At 31.7% G+C, this 17,802-nt stretch overlaps 5 protein-coding genes across 8 annotated transcripts; 4 read left to right on the forward strand and 1 right to left on the reverse strand.

Moving 5' to 3' along the window:
* Window positions 1-275: 275 nt before the first annotated feature.
* On the forward strand, window positions 276-1,162 carry LOC122526926. The gene is made up of 2 exons (XM_043650611.1): window positions 276-602; window positions 748-1,162. Exons 1-2 carry the CDS (start codon window positions 333-335, stop codon window positions 1,054-1,056), a joined length of 579 nt encoding a protein of 192 aa, XP_043506546.1. The 5' UTR covers window positions 276-332; the 3' UTR covers window positions 1,057-1,162.
* A 1,109-nt stretch (window positions 1,163-2,271) lies between these two features.
* On the forward strand, window positions 2,272-8,272 carry LOC122527070 (ataxin-2 homolog). 2 transcript variants are annotated; one of them, XM_043650898.1, is made up of 9 exons: window positions 2,272-3,040; window positions 3,222-3,330; window positions 3,474-3,800; window positions 3,885-4,121; window positions 4,200-4,527; window positions 4,604-4,911; window positions 4,981-5,562; window positions 5,637-5,817; window positions 5,945-8,272. In XM_043650898.1, exons 1-9 carry the CDS (start codon window positions 3,003-3,005, stop codon window positions 6,481-6,483), a joined length of 2,649 nt encoding a protein of 882 aa, XP_043506833.1. In that variant the 5' UTR covers window positions 2,272-3,002; the 3' UTR covers window positions 6,484-8,272. The 2 variants fall into 2 exon arrangements, with proteins under 2 accessions (XP_043506833.1, XP_043506842.1); XM_043650907.1 differs by having other exon boundaries at window positions 5,637-5,805.
* Window positions 8,273-8,563: 291 nt separating this feature from the next.
* LOC122527084 (probable ATP-dependent RNA helicase DDX55 homolog) lies at window positions 8,564-11,186 on the forward strand. Its single transcript, XM_043650935.1, has 7 exons — window positions 8,564-9,016; window positions 9,083-9,190; window positions 9,280-9,552; window positions 9,634-9,992; window positions 10,063-10,260; window positions 10,330-11,020; window positions 11,094-11,186. Exons 1-7 carry the CDS (start codon window positions 8,918-8,920, stop codon window positions 11,133-11,135), a joined length of 1,770 nt encoding a protein of 589 aa, XP_043506870.1. The 5' UTR covers window positions 8,564-8,917; the 3' UTR covers window positions 11,136-11,186.
* Window positions 11,187-11,460: 274 nt separating this feature from the next.
* On the forward strand, window positions 11,461-14,618 carry LOC122527078. Its single transcript, XM_043650921.1, has 5 exons — window positions 11,461-11,809; window positions 12,071-12,272; window positions 12,361-12,647; window positions 12,749-14,170; window positions 14,251-14,618. Exons 1-5 carry the CDS (start codon window positions 11,744-11,746, stop codon window positions 14,611-14,613), a joined length of 2,340 nt encoding a protein of 779 aa, XP_043506856.1. The 5' UTR covers window positions 11,461-11,743; the 3' UTR covers window positions 14,614-14,618.
* An 820-nt stretch (window positions 14,619-15,438) lies between these two features.
* On the reverse strand, window positions 15,439-17,800 carry LOC122527089 (transcriptional regulator ATRX homolog). Of its 3 annotated transcripts, XM_043650956.1 has the most exons (6): window positions 17,653-17,800; window positions 16,941-17,360; window positions 16,136-16,846; window positions 15,807-16,059; window positions 15,569-15,739; window positions 15,439-15,477 (listed from the first exon to the last, which is right to left on the reverse strand). In XM_043650956.1, the coding sequence occupies exons 2-5, from the start codon at window positions 17,343-17,345 to the stop codon at window positions 15,603-15,605; spliced, it is 1,506 nt and encodes a 501-aa protein (XP_043506891.1). In that variant the 5' UTR covers window positions 17,346-17,360; window positions 17,653-17,800; the 3' UTR covers window positions 15,439-15,477; window positions 15,569-15,602. The 3 variants fall into 3 exon arrangements, with proteins under 3 accessions (XP_043506891.1, XP_043506882.1, XP_043506901.1); XM_043650947.1 differs by lacking the exon at window positions 15,439-15,477 and having other exon boundaries at window positions 15,488-15,739; XM_043650966.1 differs by lacking the exon at window positions 15,439-15,477 and having other exon boundaries at window positions 15,514-15,739; window positions 17,637-17,730.
* Between the last annotated feature and the right edge of the window lie 2 nt (window positions 17,801-17,802).

Here is a 17,802-nt window from a genome sequence, read left to right on the forward strand (position 1 = left end):
TATTGTCAGGCGCTTTATTCATATATATATATTCAAATCTTCATTTTATATATATATATATTCAAATCTTTACAAGATATAATTCTTTTTATTACCATATCTCTCGCATAAATCACTGAACTTAACATTAGTAGTTATCGTAACAAATTCTTAAGGCATTTTTCTAAAACCGCTGGAAGAGGGGTGCTGAAATCACGATTCATCATCGTCAGACTGAGATAATTGACTGTGCCCCCGTGCACTCTTGATAAGAATCGCTTATAAAAGTAGTAGGTTTCATGCAGCTAGCACATCAGTTACTTTCTAGTTAGCTGACAGTGAATTCAAGAAAAATGAGAAGCATCTTCGCGGTCGTTTTCGCCATTGCGCTGGCCTCGGTGCCAGTTAAAGCTGCACCGTCTAGCAGCAATCCTCCAGCATCTGTTGAAACTCAATTGACCGATTTTATCAGCCAAGCTCAAACAAACTTCAACGACTTAACCAAGGAACTCCAGGAACGATTGAACATACCCGATCAGGAGACCTTCGTGAAAAATGTCAAGGATCAGAGCAGCAATTTGATTACCAATATTCAAGAGTATATAAATAACGCTACCGAACAGGTAACGATGAAGTATCTACTCGGATTGAACTTAATTTAATACTAACTTGAAAACTTGGTCCCTACATTTTTCAATTGTGCTTAAAAAAAGACACAGAAAATATATACATGTATATACACAAAGTTTATGTTTACGCTTGTTTTAGATCAAAAATAATCCCGAATTGGAAAGATCGTGGAACAACGTTAAAGCCAAGCTGAGCAAAGTTGTTGACGACGTTAACGGTGGAATCCCGGACGCTCAGCAACAGGTCGCTGACTTGCAAAATAAATTCCAGCAAGCAGTCCAAGCCATACTCAAGGAATCCGACACTACCGCTAAATCTCTGGGCCAGTACTCCGGCAAAGTTCAGGAAGAGATTGCAAAGTTGACGAAACAGGTTGTCGGTATCGCCACGGAAGCAACGCAGAATCTAAACAATCAACTTCAGGCCGCCACAGCTCAGAAAAGCTAAAATAAAATTTTTCAATTAATAATCCCGCAAAAAGAATGTATATATGTTTTTCAATTTTTGTATCATACGCTGTGGCTATGAATTAAATAACTTACACCGATTGAAATTTTATCACTCTTCTTCCATTTAATATTTGAAATGTATCGCGACGAGTTTAAATATGTAACAGATATAAAACGTATGTATCACCTGATCAACCTCTAAAAGATACCACAATCGATTGTGATATAACAATTGTGCTTATAAAAAGAAATTGCTTAATCATCTGAAACAACGAATTGCTTAATGTTAAACATGTATGTGCGAATATTTGTTTAATGTCAGCACATACCATTCGACGAAAAATGTTCGGTTAAGAGAAATAAATTCGTCAGGAGGCTCTCCCTCTGGCATATGTATGTATATCGAAAAACTATAAGGACGTTGGTCAAATCGCATTGAGGATACAACAATTTTCATTCATTGACATTTCTCAGTACTGTCGTATCGATCTTTAATATTGTTTTCATGTGTACGATTATACATGCAATTTGATTTTAAAAAAAGAAATGAAAAGAATGAAAGCATTTTTGCTGCTGCTTTTTGCAATATTCTTGGTAAGTAACAACATGTTTTTGACCATTCAGAGCTGCACGTATTATTGCTGAACTTTCAATTAATCGAAATCATTATCATCCACTAGATGATAATGGCGGGAACGAAAACAACATTCGCGAAGGAGCGAAAAAGTGCAGAACTATCGAATGTCCTATCGAGCGGCTCAGACAGCCGTACCGACAGAGAGAAAAAGATAAACAAAGGATTCGAATGGATAATCCAAGGTGTGCACATTTTAGGTCAAGTGGACAACTTCATATCTGACAGAACGAAGAACATTATTCGAAAATTACATACAGTTTATAACGAGGACTATAGAGACGCAAGCGGGCAATCTAATCGAAATTCTAAATAAAACTATTAAAAATACACAATGCATCAGTTTTCTTTTTAACCGAGTATATATATATGTATAAAAATGTTGGAAAATATAACTTGACTTAGAAAATTTTCAAATAATTCTCAATAAAGAAAAATCTTCCCTGTACGAGCAGGTTGTTACATTTGAGGCTACATTTCCACTAGAGAAGGAAATATGTATGCACCTACGTGACTCTCGATGAGAACGGGTACTTAAGCATTGCGGATGATCTTTATCGGGGGGCATGCACGAATTTCTCACTAGGTGGCGACTGTATCTGACAGTCACCGGGATCGGGTTGATCAGGCGACTTGTGCTAAGTTTTATCGTTTACCACATGTTGATTAATTAAATAGAAGTACAATATCGTGGCCGAAATTATTATTTGGGGCTACCGTCGTTCGTTTCCTCGCTCTGTCAACGCTGAAATCCCACGAAGTGCGATTCACTGCGTGAAGAGTTACGGAGAGTTACGTCACGCGCTGGCAAGATATCGTGTGTCGAGCAGACCGTGGTCCCCCGTACGTCTCCTCGAATACAAAGTGTTCCTGCTTTTCTTTTTGCTTGCAATTCCCGTGTCTGTCAAAATTCGAAAGTCACGCACGCGCTAGACATTCGCGGACGGGTGTTTAGATTTAGCTACAAGCACTGGCGCATAACCTATAAGCGTGGATCGTGATACGAGAACCGATCGTGAATGTTGGTAGTTGTTGCAGCCAGCACCTCCTGTCAATCATTCACCTGGGGTCGGGAAAGATTTGAAAACTGAAATCTCGGACGAGGGAGTTACGTTTAAGAAACGAGAAAAAGAGACCGTCGGTATCTCCCTGCGCTGGGATTATTCGATTAAAAAATAATTTTTTAACGTTAAGTAGTCACCGGGAAATTAGTCAAAATTCCGGTCCCCACTAGGAAACGAGAAGGTCCGCAACAAACCGGCGGCAGAAACCCACTAACCACTGGCGAAGAATCCTCGTCGAGTGGAAAAATGAATAACAAAAGAAAGAATCGTTCAAATACAAACAGGTACATATTTTTTTTCTCTCTTCTGTTTTCGTTATGTATCCCCAGTATTTTTCTTTTACATTCCTTTCTTAATTAAATAAATTTTTTTTAAATGTTCAGCTGCGAGATCTTTTTGTTTTTCTTGACTTTTAAGCTTGACAGTATTTCTGGATTTTCTTTGCAAATGTAGTTTTATTTTTAGATCACCACGTGCCCGTGGTCCGCAAGAAAGATGCGTTGCTGCTGAAGGTGTATATAACAATGCCCATTTTATGCATGCAATAACCAGTCATGTTGGCAATATTGTACAGGTATTGGTATTATTTGGTAGAAATAAATTTGATACAAAGAGATAGAGAAAGTATATTCTTTATAGATTTCTTTGATAATAAAATATATAGTGTGACATAATTATTTTGATGATTTTTCCTGCAGTATATTTACGTTATTACAGATTCAAACGTTGAACGGTTCAATATATGAAGGTATTTTTCGCACCTTCTCGAGTCAATTTGATGTTGTCTTAGAAATGGCACATCGCGTGGAAGGCTCTGGAAAAATTAGTGTAGAAAGTGTAGTAGAGAAATTAATTTTTAAACCACAAGATATTATTACTATGTCTGCCAAGGATGTTGATTTAGATTATGCTATACGTGATACATTTAGGACAGACACTGTTATTAGTAAATATAATGGCTTAATTGGTGAAAAAGAATTGGAACCGTGGGATGCTCCTCCTGCTACTATGAATGGAGATGATTTAAAATTAGATGGAACGACAGTAAGTAATATTTGTAGTAATGGAAAACAAGTCTAAATATATAAGTAGTGTTTGAGTATGTAAAGTAAGTAAAATTAATTTTAGAATGGATGGGATGCCAATGACATGTTCCGCAAAAATGAACAAAAATATGGCGTTCAAACGACATATGAACCAACTTTGGCCGCTTATACATTACCACTTCAAAGAAAAGATACAAAAGATTACAAGGAACAAGAACAAAAGGCTGCAGAAATTGCAAATGAAATAGAGTCACAACCAAATTATAAAGCAAGATTAGAATTGGAAAATGGTGATGAAGAGGAAAGATTTGCAGCTGTGGTGCAGTTTTTTGCTATTGTTATAATTATACTTAAAAAAGTGCACAGTTGTCTTTTTTTTAATTCCACATAATTTTAGGTAAGACCTACCGAAGGTAAATATATTCCACCTCCGCTGAAGAAGAAAAATGGAAATAATGCAAAGCTGATGAGATCTAGTGACCCACCACCTTCACCAGGGCCTGCGACCGCTAATAAAAATGTGTTTAATCAACAATCTCCGTCCAATGTAAATGTGAACATTCCGCCAAATTCGAATCTCCCTATTGGAATGCAAAGTGCTCATCCTTCGGTACAACATCCGGTATCATTAAACATAGGAATGCCACCTACTGGAGTAGTGGTTACATATAACAATCCTCCACCACCATTTGTGCCTCCGCCAGCAACACAACCACCACCGCCAGGTCTAAAAGAAATTATATTCATAGACATAAAAATATGAACGGTTTCTTTTAAGTAAATTTATATTTATATTTATAGTACCTGTGATTCAACAATCACAACCACAGTCTCAAGCAACACCTTCTGTACCACAAGTCAGTTTCCCGCCACAACAGCAACAACAAACACCATCATCTAAAATAAATACAGAAAAACGTGAACGGCCTGGCAGGCAACAGGTGTATCAAGCAGATAAAGCACCTCCAGCACCATTCCCACAAACAAATGTTGCTAGCTCTCACCAACAGCAACAATCATCACATCAACAGCATGGGCAATTACCACAGCAAAATTCAGTTGAAGGACAACGATGTGAGATAGTTCCACATAAATCAGATCACAGAAAGGTAATGCATTACCTATAAATTATAAACTATAGTTGTAAGTATTTAATTGAAAGGTATGTATCATTAAAGGTGCCAACACCACGTAGTAGAGAAGAACAACATTCAGAACTGAGGCAATTTGCTTCAGATTTCAAGTTAACAGAAACTCCAGCACAAGATACACCACCTGCTACCAGAAAGCAACAGCAGCATCAACATCAACAAGATACTCATTCTTCACCTCAAATTACTCAGACACATCACCAATCTACTCATCAACATACAACATCGCAACAGTCACAACAGCAACCACCACCACCGCCGCCACCACAACAACAACAACAGCAACCATCACCACAACCACAACAACAACAACAACAGCAACATTCAAATCCTCCTCCACAACAGCAACAGCAACAACAACAGTCACATCAAAATCAAACTGTTCCAGAAGAATCTGTAGTTACTACTAAACCACCCCCAGGTCCATTACCTTTGCGACCTACAAGTCCTCCTCAGTCACAACAACAACAAAATACTTCTACAAACACACCCACTGTAACCCAAGCTCCGCAAGAAGCTACTGTCGATAAAATTACGACGGCTCTTAAAAAGTCAACATTAAATCCAAATGCTAAAGAATTCAATCCAAATACCAAAGCTTTCACACCGGTAAGCTATCAGTTTTAAAAAATTTGATTAACAATGATATAACACTAAATAATAATACAAATATTTACTTTCAGCGATCCCCAAGTACACCGACACCAAGTAGACCACACACTCCACAAACACCTCAATATACTGGAACGACTATGCCTGCGACTGTAGTAATGCCAGCATATGTAATGACCAGTCAGCCACCAACTGCATTCAGTCAACCACCGGCTCAGCCTATGACAAGGTTCCGGAAGGGTCAGTATCTAGGTATCCGCATCTCATTTCCAATTTTCTATTTATTAATAAATGTTTTATTATCATTTTTTACAACATACAAATCCTTTCTTTTGAAATAACAATTATATTAAATTATATTTTACTTTGGCTATTTCAGTACCAGTAATGCATGCGCAACATCGTGCGCAGGATATAGCTTCCCAAATGCAAGTAGTAGCGGCAACTGGACAGCCTTTAATGGCACCCGCTCCTCTACACCCGCCATTCCAGGTGCCTTATCCTGGGCAGCCAGCTTATCAACAGATGGTACGCATGGTTCAGGCACCACCACCACCGCCACATATGGCAACACCTTATCATCATCATGACTCACCAGGACCGCAGGCTCCTGGTATTCAATACATGGGCCCACATACACATCCACACCCTCATGTTGCTCAACAACCACCAAGTCAAACTCCCTCTCCAGCTAATCCTAATCCACCACATACACCAGGCACTTATAATCCTCCTGGTACTCCACAACCCACATATCCTCCACCACCTCCTCAAGGCCATGCTCCAAGTTATCCAATAATGTGTCCTATAATTCCTCCTCATATACCGATACCACCGCAGCACATGCAATATCTACCGCCGCAGCCACCTCCAGGAGCGCAGCAAACTATACCAGTGATTTTGCCGCACAATCAGTAGCTGCAATCAGAAATGGATGAAGGAAGAGAGAACTACTAGTATTCTGCAGAAGTAGAATAAAGTTTATAAATTTAAGTTACTTTCACGATGGCGTTAGGCACTTGAAATGACTTTCCTGCTTGTCATATACATATATCTTCAATAAGCAATCTTCATTTTTCTTCCTCTTCTTTTTTTTCCTCTTCTTTAATAGCAAGATCATTCCAGACAAAGTAATACGTGTTTTACTTAATTCAAATAATAATAGCAATTTTTATAAAAGAGAAAAATTTATAGAATCGTAGTAACGTGAAATAAAGTGCTGATCATCTTGAAAGTGACTTTAAAGTGGGTTAGTTAATTCCAGAAGACCCATGATAATATTTAGTCCCTCAACGTGTATTTTAATTTTAATTCTGCGAGACAGATGCAATACCACCATGTACTGCTATGTTATTAATTTACACAATGCTACAGGACAAACACAGACAACAAGAAAACAGACACAAACAAAGAAACGTAAAGAAAATTGGCAAACAAAGAAACGTAATTCGAAATTGCATTATAGGTGGTGCCTATATATATATTAGGAAATAAAAGAAACGAGGGACAGTGACTATAAAATACTGCAAGAAATATTAAAAATTAAAGAAATTTCATTTTTGATTATCATAGCTCGTACCACTTTGTAAACAATTTTATTAAGCCAAAATTCAATATGGTAAGGTTGATGACAGAGAAGAGCTATTCAATAGTCTGATGATATTGTATCTTTGAAGATTTGAGTACTCAAAAACAGAGTAATTGTGAACATCACGCGAGTAAACACTTTTTTTTATATAAAATAATTATTGGAATAATGTAAAAAAAACATATAGAACATATGAACATATTTTTCTGCTCGCGCTTTCATATTTGATATCCTACTGCAGTAAGGAAGCACAGGAACAGGTCGAGACAACAGTTCGAAATTTAATTAAATTGCGTTCAATTACATAAAGTTAAATAACACGATATCAAAATAATTGAGATTAAGTTTCAAATTTTGCAATTTGTTGATGATGGATTTTGTTATAAGATGCTAATACATAAGATCCTCAAAGCAAAGAGTAAATTGAATTAGAGAAAAAATATATGAGGAAATGGGTCTGACAAGTAATGTTCCAAACGACTCGACAGACGTTTCTGTCGTGTTAGAAAAGCATCTGTATATATAAAGAGGTACAAGCATATTAGATTTTGTTTAGTGATTTACAGTATAAAAACTCCAATATTATTTATGAATTTTATATTTGTATTGAAACAGATGAAAGCCAAACTAGAGATTTAAAGTGATACAGTAGGGAACGTTGCATTAATTGCAATTCAATTTTATCAAATTTCCTTTTTTTCAAGCTTAATTTAGATAAGTATTATGTAATGTCTTTATACACGATTGATTTTTATTATAGATTGTATTACAAATTAAAAGAAAAAGAAAAAGATATTGAAATTTGTAGAGAAAAAGTAATAATGATATTTTACTGTCCAATAAATCGAAGAATTTATTACTTTGAATGTTTAGAATTGTCACTACAATGAAATCGATTGTGTACCTCTTGTGTATAAACAAACACTGTCAGATGCTATGGTATTGAAAAAAAAAAATTGAATTACGGCCTTAGACCTAGTCGTGTACATAAAAGAAATGAAGGCAAGGATGATCCTTATCTGAGATAGTTGAATGTGTGGCATCGTTAGACACAAATTTTATATGGAAAAGATTTAAAAAAAAAAAACATCAAAATAAACTCAATGCGTTAAAAACCAATATGTGCATGAATTATTTTATTTTTGATTTCCTGTAAAACACCCAATTTTAATCGTACATATGCATGAATCGAATTAATCATCACAAGTTCCAAATTATAATTGTACGCTTGTGATGATTAATTCGATTCAACTATAAAACTCAAAGATTAACTTAGTCCAGTATTTCAGGAATATTAAATACACGCGAAAGTTAAAAATTCATTTATGTAAATGATATTTTTAAAAAACGTACAATGAAGTTATTAACATCGAATTAAGCCATCGTCAATATGACGGATTTCAGGCTTCCTTCTTTCATTTAACCCGGGATTACTCACCTGGGGGTCTAGCGCAGGTACATCCCGGCGACTAGACCTCCACGTGGGTAATCCGGGTTAAGGATACAAATATTTTTATCAAAATTTTTATCGATTTCTTTACAAATTTATTTATTTTAATTATTATGATTTGAATTATAATTTGTATGAACATCTTGATAATCTTATTCTTTTGTTAAGATAACCTATATGTATAAACCATATATACATTGTAGTTCATGCCAGTGATTCAGCATAACCTTATAAAATTATGTTGAAAGAAACGTAACATTAATGTTGCATATTTTTTAATTTTTTTTCAATGTAAAGAATAAATAAAATTCAAAATGAAAACGCAGAACTGGAAAGAATTAGAGTCGCCTTTAAGTGACTCTGTATTGAAGACCATTGAAGAATTAAACTTTCCTTATATGACACCGGTGCAGGTAAAATTTTAAATTTGAACTTTTTTGTAAAATAATAGTCATAATGCGAAATAATTACATATGCAGGCAGCTTCTATACCAATGTTATTAAACGGAAAAGATGTTGCTGCAGAAGCAGTAACAGGGAGTGGAAAAACAATTGCTTTTTTAGTTCCATTATTAGAAATCTTACAGGTATTACATACTATGGTTATTGTTTACTTAATAAATATTTATATATTTTGGATAAAAAGATGATGATAACTGTTTTTTTTTTTTAACAGAAAAGGAATGAAAAGTGGAAACCTACAGAAATTGGGGCAATAATAATTAGCCCTACAAGAGAGCTGGCTGTTCAAATAAGTGAAATTTTGCAAAAGTTTCTGAACAATATACCAAGTTTGAAACAAGTATTACTTGTTGGTGGTACAACGATTGCAATGGACGCAGACAAAATTCAAGCAGGAGCAAATATTATTGTAGCAACACCTGGTAGATTAGAAGATATGTTGTGTAACTGTAAATGTATAAACTTGGTAGCATGTGTAAAATCTTTGGTAATTAATTCCTAAATGTTTTCATAATATATTTTATTAGTGATATATTTTATTATTAACTTTTAGCAATATTATTTACAGGAAATACTGATCTTAGATGAAGCTGATAGACTATTAGATCTAGGTTTTTCTGCAACGCTAGATACAATATTATCTTATTTGCCACGTCTCAGAAGAACAGGTTTATTCTCTGCAACTCAAACAAAGGAATTACAACAGTTAATAAGAGCTGGGCTTAGAAATCCGACTCTGATAACTGTTAAAGAGAAACCAAATATTTCTACACCATCAAACTTAAAAAATAATTACGTGATTGTGAGTGCCGAGTACAAATTATCTATAATGATTGATTTTATTCGGCATAAAGGCATTAATTTAAAATATATGATCTTTTTATCTACTTGCGCATGTGTTGATTACTTTAGTCATGTTATACAAACGTAAGTCATATTATAAGTCATTCATATGCATTTTATTTGGAATAAACTTGACATTGTACATTTTTTTTAGTATGTTGCCATCTATTCAAGTATTTGCAATTCACGGGAAAATGAAAAGCAAGCGGTATAAAGTATTTAACGACTTTCGATCTACTGAAAGTGGGATTTTAATTTGTACAGATGTAATGGCTCGTGGTATTGATATTTTAGAAATGGATTGGGTATTACAGTATGATCCCCCCTGTTCAGCTAGTAGTTTTGTTCATAGGTGAGAAGAGATTTATTTTAAAAATTTCTTATTATAATTTTATCGTAATTTTCTAATCATTTGCTTCAGATGTGGCAGAACTGCTAGAATAGGTAATGAAGGAAATGCGTTGTTATTCCTCTTAGAAACAGAAGATGCATATGTAGATTTTATTAAAAAGAATCAAAAAGTAGATTTACAACAAATAGTTTTGGAACCATCCATAATTTCGTATGAGAACTGTTTAAAATGTATGAGAAATTTACAAAAACAAGATCGATTTTTTTTTGACAAGGCTAACAGAGCGTTTGCATCATACATCCAAGCATATAATAAACACGAGTGTAATTTAATATTAAGACTAAAAGATATTGATTTAGGAAAACTTGCAATGGGTTTTGGTTTATTGAAAATGCTTCGTATGCCAGAGCTTAAAGGAAAAGATACAACGAATTTTGTGGAAGAAGATATTGATATCAATTTACTTGCGTATTCAGATAAACAAAAAGAAAAGAGTCGTTTAGAAAAGTTGAAAATTTTCCAAAATACTGGAGTATGGCCTAAAACACAAAAACGTAAATCCAAGCAAACTGAACCTTGGTCTGAAACTAAGAAAAGAAAAATAGAAAAACAGGAAAATCGCAAAAGAAGAAAAGAAAAAAAATTAAAACAAAAAATGTCTACAGACATAACAAAAAAACAAAAAAGGAAAATAAATGAACAGGATATGGAAGATCTAGCCAAAGACATAGCGTTAATTAAAAAATTAAAGAAAAAAAAGGTATACTTTTAATATAATTTTTTTGGTGGAAATATTTAAAAAACAAATGTTCACGTATGTATAATTATTTCAGATATCTCAAGAAGAATTTGATATGGCTTTTGGAATTGATTAAAAAGTTTAATAGCAATGAATAATACATTTATTTGTATATGAATAAGATAAGCAATAGATAAGAAGGTAAACAGTACACTGAAGCAATGTTCAAATGATTGGTTTTGTTCAGATAAAAAAGCATATGATCTTATTTATAATCTTTCAAGTACTTGCGTTCACGTGGATTTTATTTATTATTTATCCAAATTATTCTTATTAAAATGATTATATTTCAATTTTTTTATAATTAAATATTTTTACAAAAATTAAAAAGAATAATTTAAACAACTAAATATAAATAAAAAATATTAATGTAAAAGATATATTTTAGTAAAATTGATTCCTTCATAATATGATAACATTCTGAGTATTGTAACGATGTATGCTATATAGTATATGTATCTGTGAAATCTTTTTGAAGAAAGATTTCAGTATGTGAGTGAGTCCCACTCTCACACTTATGTATCATGTTAGCATTGAGTATAGTAGAAGGGAAGAATGTAAGCATGAGGCATAGTGATGAGTCACGAGTTGTTTGTGCAAGTGTCAACTGAGTGTAAGAAATTTCAATTTCTATGATTTTGTGCTAGCAATTTTTGTAATAAATATTAAAATAAACAAATAAAGATGAATGATACAGACGTTAACGATCGTCCGAAATGGTTGTTAGAATTGGAAAATCGAAAAAGAAAGGTGAAAATTTAAGATGATTTTGAAGTACATTTAGAGAGTTTTTTTTTTTTAATTCTTTTGTAACATAATAATTTTTTTACACATATATATAATTAAAAACAATTCAATCATTAAATATACAATTAATAAAATTATATATAATTGTATAAAATTTTATTTGGATTTATCAGTTGTAGTGATTCAAAACTTAATTCTCTAAAAGTTGTTAACAAAATTAATTACCTTTTTATTTTTAAATTACTATATAATTATTTCATTTAGCCCCGATTGGCACATGAAGCTGGAGCAGGTGCACTTTGTGTTCTTTGTAAAGCTGCATGTCCAGGATTGGATTTACATTTTTGGAGAAAAATTTGTAAAAATTGTAAATGCAGCAAAGATGATCATGATGTTGATGATGATGATTTTCCGCAATTTGATTTGTTATTTGGGACTTCAAGAAAATATAAGAAAAAATCCATATGTAAATATTGGTATTATTAAAATAATATATATATATAAAATCTATAGTGCATACAATATTATATATGTTTCTGTTACATTTCTTTTAGTGTTACATATAAATAATGAAAAAGAACATGTAGGAGAAGCATTCGAATGGGTACCAGATACAACAAAAGAACTTGCTGCAGATTATATGAAAGCCTTACCTGTAGAAAAGTTACCTATTAAGGGATCAGCTGGAGCAGCTTTGAGAAGACAGTTATTACAAAAACAGCTTCCTCTTCATGACATAGATTATAAAACTTGTGATAAATTAAGTGATCAAGAGAAAAAACAATTTGAAAGGTATTTAGAAAATATAAAAAAATATGTGGGACAAGGAACAGTGACAAAAGTAAGTTATTATAAAAATTTAATAATTAATAATTATTGATTAAATCTTATATATAAATTTTATTTATTTATTAATATATTATATTCTTTTCTGTACTATAGATATTAAGTGCTCGTCCATTTGATGGATCACTGATAACACCTGTGAATGCGACTGATATGCAACATCTTAGTCCACAAAATAAACCTAATGTACCATCAAGTTTTGTTCATTTACGTACACCAAGTAGTTTTGCTCCAAAAGGTTCACCCAAGAAGAACTTATATGAAAATTTAAATATATGTAACTTCTCTACTCCTTTAGAAACAAGTAACAGTGGTAATATTGAAAATATTCCAGTTCTTGAAAAACATAATATAAACAGTGAAGATGATAAAATTATTAAAGGTAATAATCATAATATAACAAAAGACAACTTGAAGTATTTAAATGATGCAGCAGTCACAAATGTTAATTCTGAAACTGTATTATCTTGGAATCCATCAGAATGTCATAAGATAGCATACAAAGATGTGCTCAAAAATCCATCTACATCTCTGTTACATTCAAAACCAATAAATGACGATATTAATACCGTAGAAGCTTTGTTGGCAAATACTTTGCCATTACATAGTACAGTACATGCAAATGATATAGTAAGAAGTACATTGGATGAAAAGGGTTTAATGTATATACGCGAAAAACTCACAAATAAGTATAGTAATCAAGAAAATCAAGGACAGGCGTTATGCAGTGGTCCGAATTTCGCAAAAAGTTTAGATTCGAATAACTTACTATGTAAAAATACTGATTTTGGATTACAAAATGAAAATATTTCTACAAACGAAGGAGCTGATAAAACAGGCACTATTACTAATATAAAATACCCTGGAATATTTTCATCAAAGGATAAACTTCAAAAAATAAAACAGAATATTCGCGATTCTGGACTAATAAAAGCACAAGTGGAAACAACGAGGACTGATTCAAATTTAGTTAACTCTGATTCTTTGCATTCTACAGGACCCCTCAATGTAGAAAATTTAACAGAAAATAAGTTACAAAATCCTTCAAAATTAACGGAAAAGTTATTTCCTTTACCGGCATCATCGTCACAAACGTATTTACAGACCTCTGATATTAATAATTGTCAAGGAATAGTAAATAATTTTACAACACCTTCTACTATTATTCATTCTGAGAAATTGGAGAATCAAATTTTTCCTCATGAAACTAATCCTAAAATAAAACAATCGGAACAACATTTTCCAAATATGGAACATCTTAGGAGTATCACGGAAGAACTAACAATAGATTCTAAATCACAAAAATGTCAAAAATGCGAAGAAGGATTCCGTGTTGGTGATGTTGCTGTAATCACAGACAAAGCTAAAAATGCAGTATGGCATCCAGGATGTTTTACATGTAGTATGTGTAATGAATTATTAGCCGATTTAGTATATTTTTATTATAAAAATAAATTATACTGTGGTAGAGACTTAGCAACACTCCTAGGAATTCCTAGATGTTTTGCTTGTGATGAAGTAAGTACAGTATACTTAATAGAACCTTTACTGTTTCATAATAATAAATTTTATATTATTTTTCATCTTATATTTTCCAGCTTATTTTTGTACGAGAATACACTGTCGCAGAAGGACATAATTATCATGTAAAACACTTTTGTTGTTGGGACTGCGATATTCCATTAGCTGGAAAACAATATATCACAGAAAATGATTGTCCATTATGTCTCTTGTGTTATCAAAAAACATATGCAAAAACGTGTAATATGTGTGAGAAGGTAATTGCTGCTGATCAACAAGGCGTTGCTGTTAAGGACTTAAATTTTCATGCAACAGAAGCTTGCTTCCATTGTTATATTTGTAATAAAAATTTGTTAAATGGCAGATTTGCTGTTAAAGAGAAAAAAATATTTTGTAGCAAGGAATGCATTTCAAATTTTTTACATCCACAGATTAAATAGATTAAGAAATATTATTTATATTATACTATTTTTAACAATTTTGCATCATTTTTTTTAAATATGAATTATTTGCTATAAAATACAGGATATTATATAATTTTAATTTGTTGTATACGTTATTAGTATGAAATGTACATCATTAAAAAAAACAAACATTTTACACAAGCATGTGTATAAAAATATATTTTCACTAGATATTTAGTTCTTTAACAAATATTCGTTATATACTTACATTTATGTTACATTTTAAGCAATTATATCATTCATTATAAAAGATATCTTACTTCTTATCTTACTTATATTTTATTACTAATATTAAACATAATTTTTTTAGAATATGAGTTTTTCTAATGAATTATTCAAACTGTCGTCAAAAAAAGATATGTGCATTTAAAAACAAATTATGACTATATCAATAGAATTATATCTAAAAATTATTATATTACATACATATTATAGTCTTATACTTTATATAAAATTTAATTCAGAAATATTAATAAGTATCCATATAATTAAAATGCTCTAAACACTATATTTATTAAAAACTCCAAATGCTTTTATAAATTCCAAAGTAACAAAGTATTCTACCATTTGGATTTTCTATTCTGTATAATTCTCTAAAAAGTTGGTAGATCAATTTCAAATAAATATATTCAAAAGATATGAGATAATAATTTTTTACACACTAAGTTCAAAGGCAAATTTTCCAATATAAAATATATTTAGTTATAATAATTTTCATAATAATTAAATGTCTTTTTTACTTTAAAATAGTAGTGTTTAAAACATATTAAACAAAAATATTGTAATATTTTACTTTTGATGTTTAAACTCATTGATTAATAACTTTTTAAAAATGTAATTCTTTTTCTATAAAATAAATATAGTATACATATATACCTGCCACAAAAGGTAGATACATAAAAAATAATACACATAATATCAATGATTTAACTTGTTCAAATACTTGTTTAAAACTTTATGATGCTTCATTCTGAATCACTATCAACAACAGTTAAAACTCTTTTAAAGGTACTACGTGCTTCACGATATTTTGTAGGTGTCTCTGGTTGTTTTGACGAGTCTTTATTGGAATCTTTATTTCTCTGAGCACGTGTAACGCGTCCTGAAATTTTTTATTATGAAGATATTTATAATATATAATCTTTTATAGGTTTCATAAAGTTACAAACCTTCTGAAATAATATTGCTTGTATTTAACTCAGCAACATCTTTAAGACTTTCATTTCTTTCTCTGGCTTTTTTACATTTTTCTATAGATGGTCTGCCATTTATTCCATTTTTTGCTAATAACTCTTTAAGACATCTTACTTTTGCAGCATTTGATTTACAACCAGCCCAAAGATCATTGTATGATTTCACATGTATTCCAGCAAGTCTAATATATTTTTTTAATACTTGTATTTTCTTATCATTTTCAGTTCTCTAAAAGAAAATAGAAACATAATTTTAGAAAACATAAACATTGATGCAAAGAATGTTGGTATACTGGTAAACTTACATTACTTTTTTCATCTGTAGAATTATCTTCACTGTCACTTTCATTTTCACTTTTGCTTTTTACTGATTTTAAATCGGATATGTTTTCTTCTGACTTTAGGTCTTCTGTTATATTAGAATTTTCATCTTCGCCATCCATATCCTCAACTTGATTCTTCTTTCTTCCTCTGCCTCGTCCTTTTTTTGATTCTGTGACTGATTTTGTAGATTTTTTGTTTGCTACTGTCTTTTTGAGTTTCTTTTTAGTTTTTGGACTGTAATCTTCATCTGAAACATCATCATTCTCTTCAGAGTCAGTATTTTTTGTTTTGCTGAAAGAAGTCCTACTTCTTTTTTTCTCTTTCTTTGCAATTTGTTTAGGTTTAATTTCAGGTGTATCTTGTGAATCTGATTTGTCTGCCTCAGAGGAACTAACATCAAGTTCTGAATCATTAGGTTTTGCTTTGATAATTATAGTTTTTGATTTAAGTTTCTTATCTTTCCCACTTTCACTTTCAGAAGAACTTGAAGATTCTTTGTCACTTGCACATTCTACAGAAAGTTCCAAACCTTCTACTACTTCAGCATCTTCAATTTGGGACTTCTTGTCTTTCTTTTTTGACTTAACATTATCTGCTTCTGCCTCTTCTTTTTCTTCTTCTTTCGCTTCTGTCTTTCTTTCTATTGCATTTTCAACATTAAGATCAGATATAGATTCCATGCGTGTACTTCCCTACACCACAAGAAATAAATATAAAGCCATTAAAATAATATTTCAAATATTAATATGTATATTAATTAATGTTGCTTTTAAATTTATAAGTTACCTGTTGTTTTCCATCTGTTAAGATATTAGGCTCATCTTTCTTTTCCATTGCAACATCATTATTGATTGAAGTTTCATTGTTTTTAACGTCAGATACTTCAACACATAATTCTTTTGTACTTTCATCTGAAACTGACTTAACTTTATCCTTTTTATTATCAACATCTGTATCCTTTGTATTTTCTTTTATCTTTTTGGCAACACCATTTGCTTCCAAGTTGTTTTCAAATATTGTTTCATCAATAGATGTGCATAGTTTCTTTGAAGGTAAATCTGATTTTTCATCTTCTGAGGTCTCCTCTCGCAACCTTTTTTGTTTATGCTCATTTGTATCCATAGAATTGTCAGAATCTTCTAAAGGCATTTCGTCTCGAGTGTCTTTGTCACTTTGATCAGACTCAATCATTGTTTATAAGTTTATCTGAAACGAAAATACTTGGCATATAAATTGAATAAATTTAACGATATTAAGTACGTATGTGCAATAAAAAAAAGTATTTAGAAAAAAGTATTTAGAAAGGCATGTTGCATCGCATATATCAAAATACACACATTTAATAACTATCAACAGACTTGTTAAAAGTATTTTTGCGTGTTAATAAATTTTTCTTTTCTAGAACTTTTCAGTATAAGATATTTTCTGTCCTAGCGCGTAAATGTCGAAACAGAAAGTACAACTAAAATAAATGACATGTACAAAACACTTTACTTACAGCGTCAAAAATCGGCAAAATATATTTATACCAATTATTTGTAAGCGACGTAACGTTTGCGCGGCAAAATCTACGCGGTAACTACGTAATCGCTATTGATTGGTTAAATTATTGTGTACAATATAGTACTCCTGCGCTACAGCATGAACT

The sequence above is a fragment of the Frieseomelitta varia genome, unplaced genomic scaffold (genome assembly GCF_011392965.1).
Source record: "Frieseomelitta varia isolate USP_RPSP 00005682 unplaced genomic scaffold, Fvar_1.2 scaffold_1022, whole genome shotgun sequence".
In the NCBI taxonomy this organism is placed as follows: domain Eukaryota; kingdom Metazoa; phylum Arthropoda; class Insecta; order Hymenoptera; family Apidae; genus Frieseomelitta; species Frieseomelitta varia.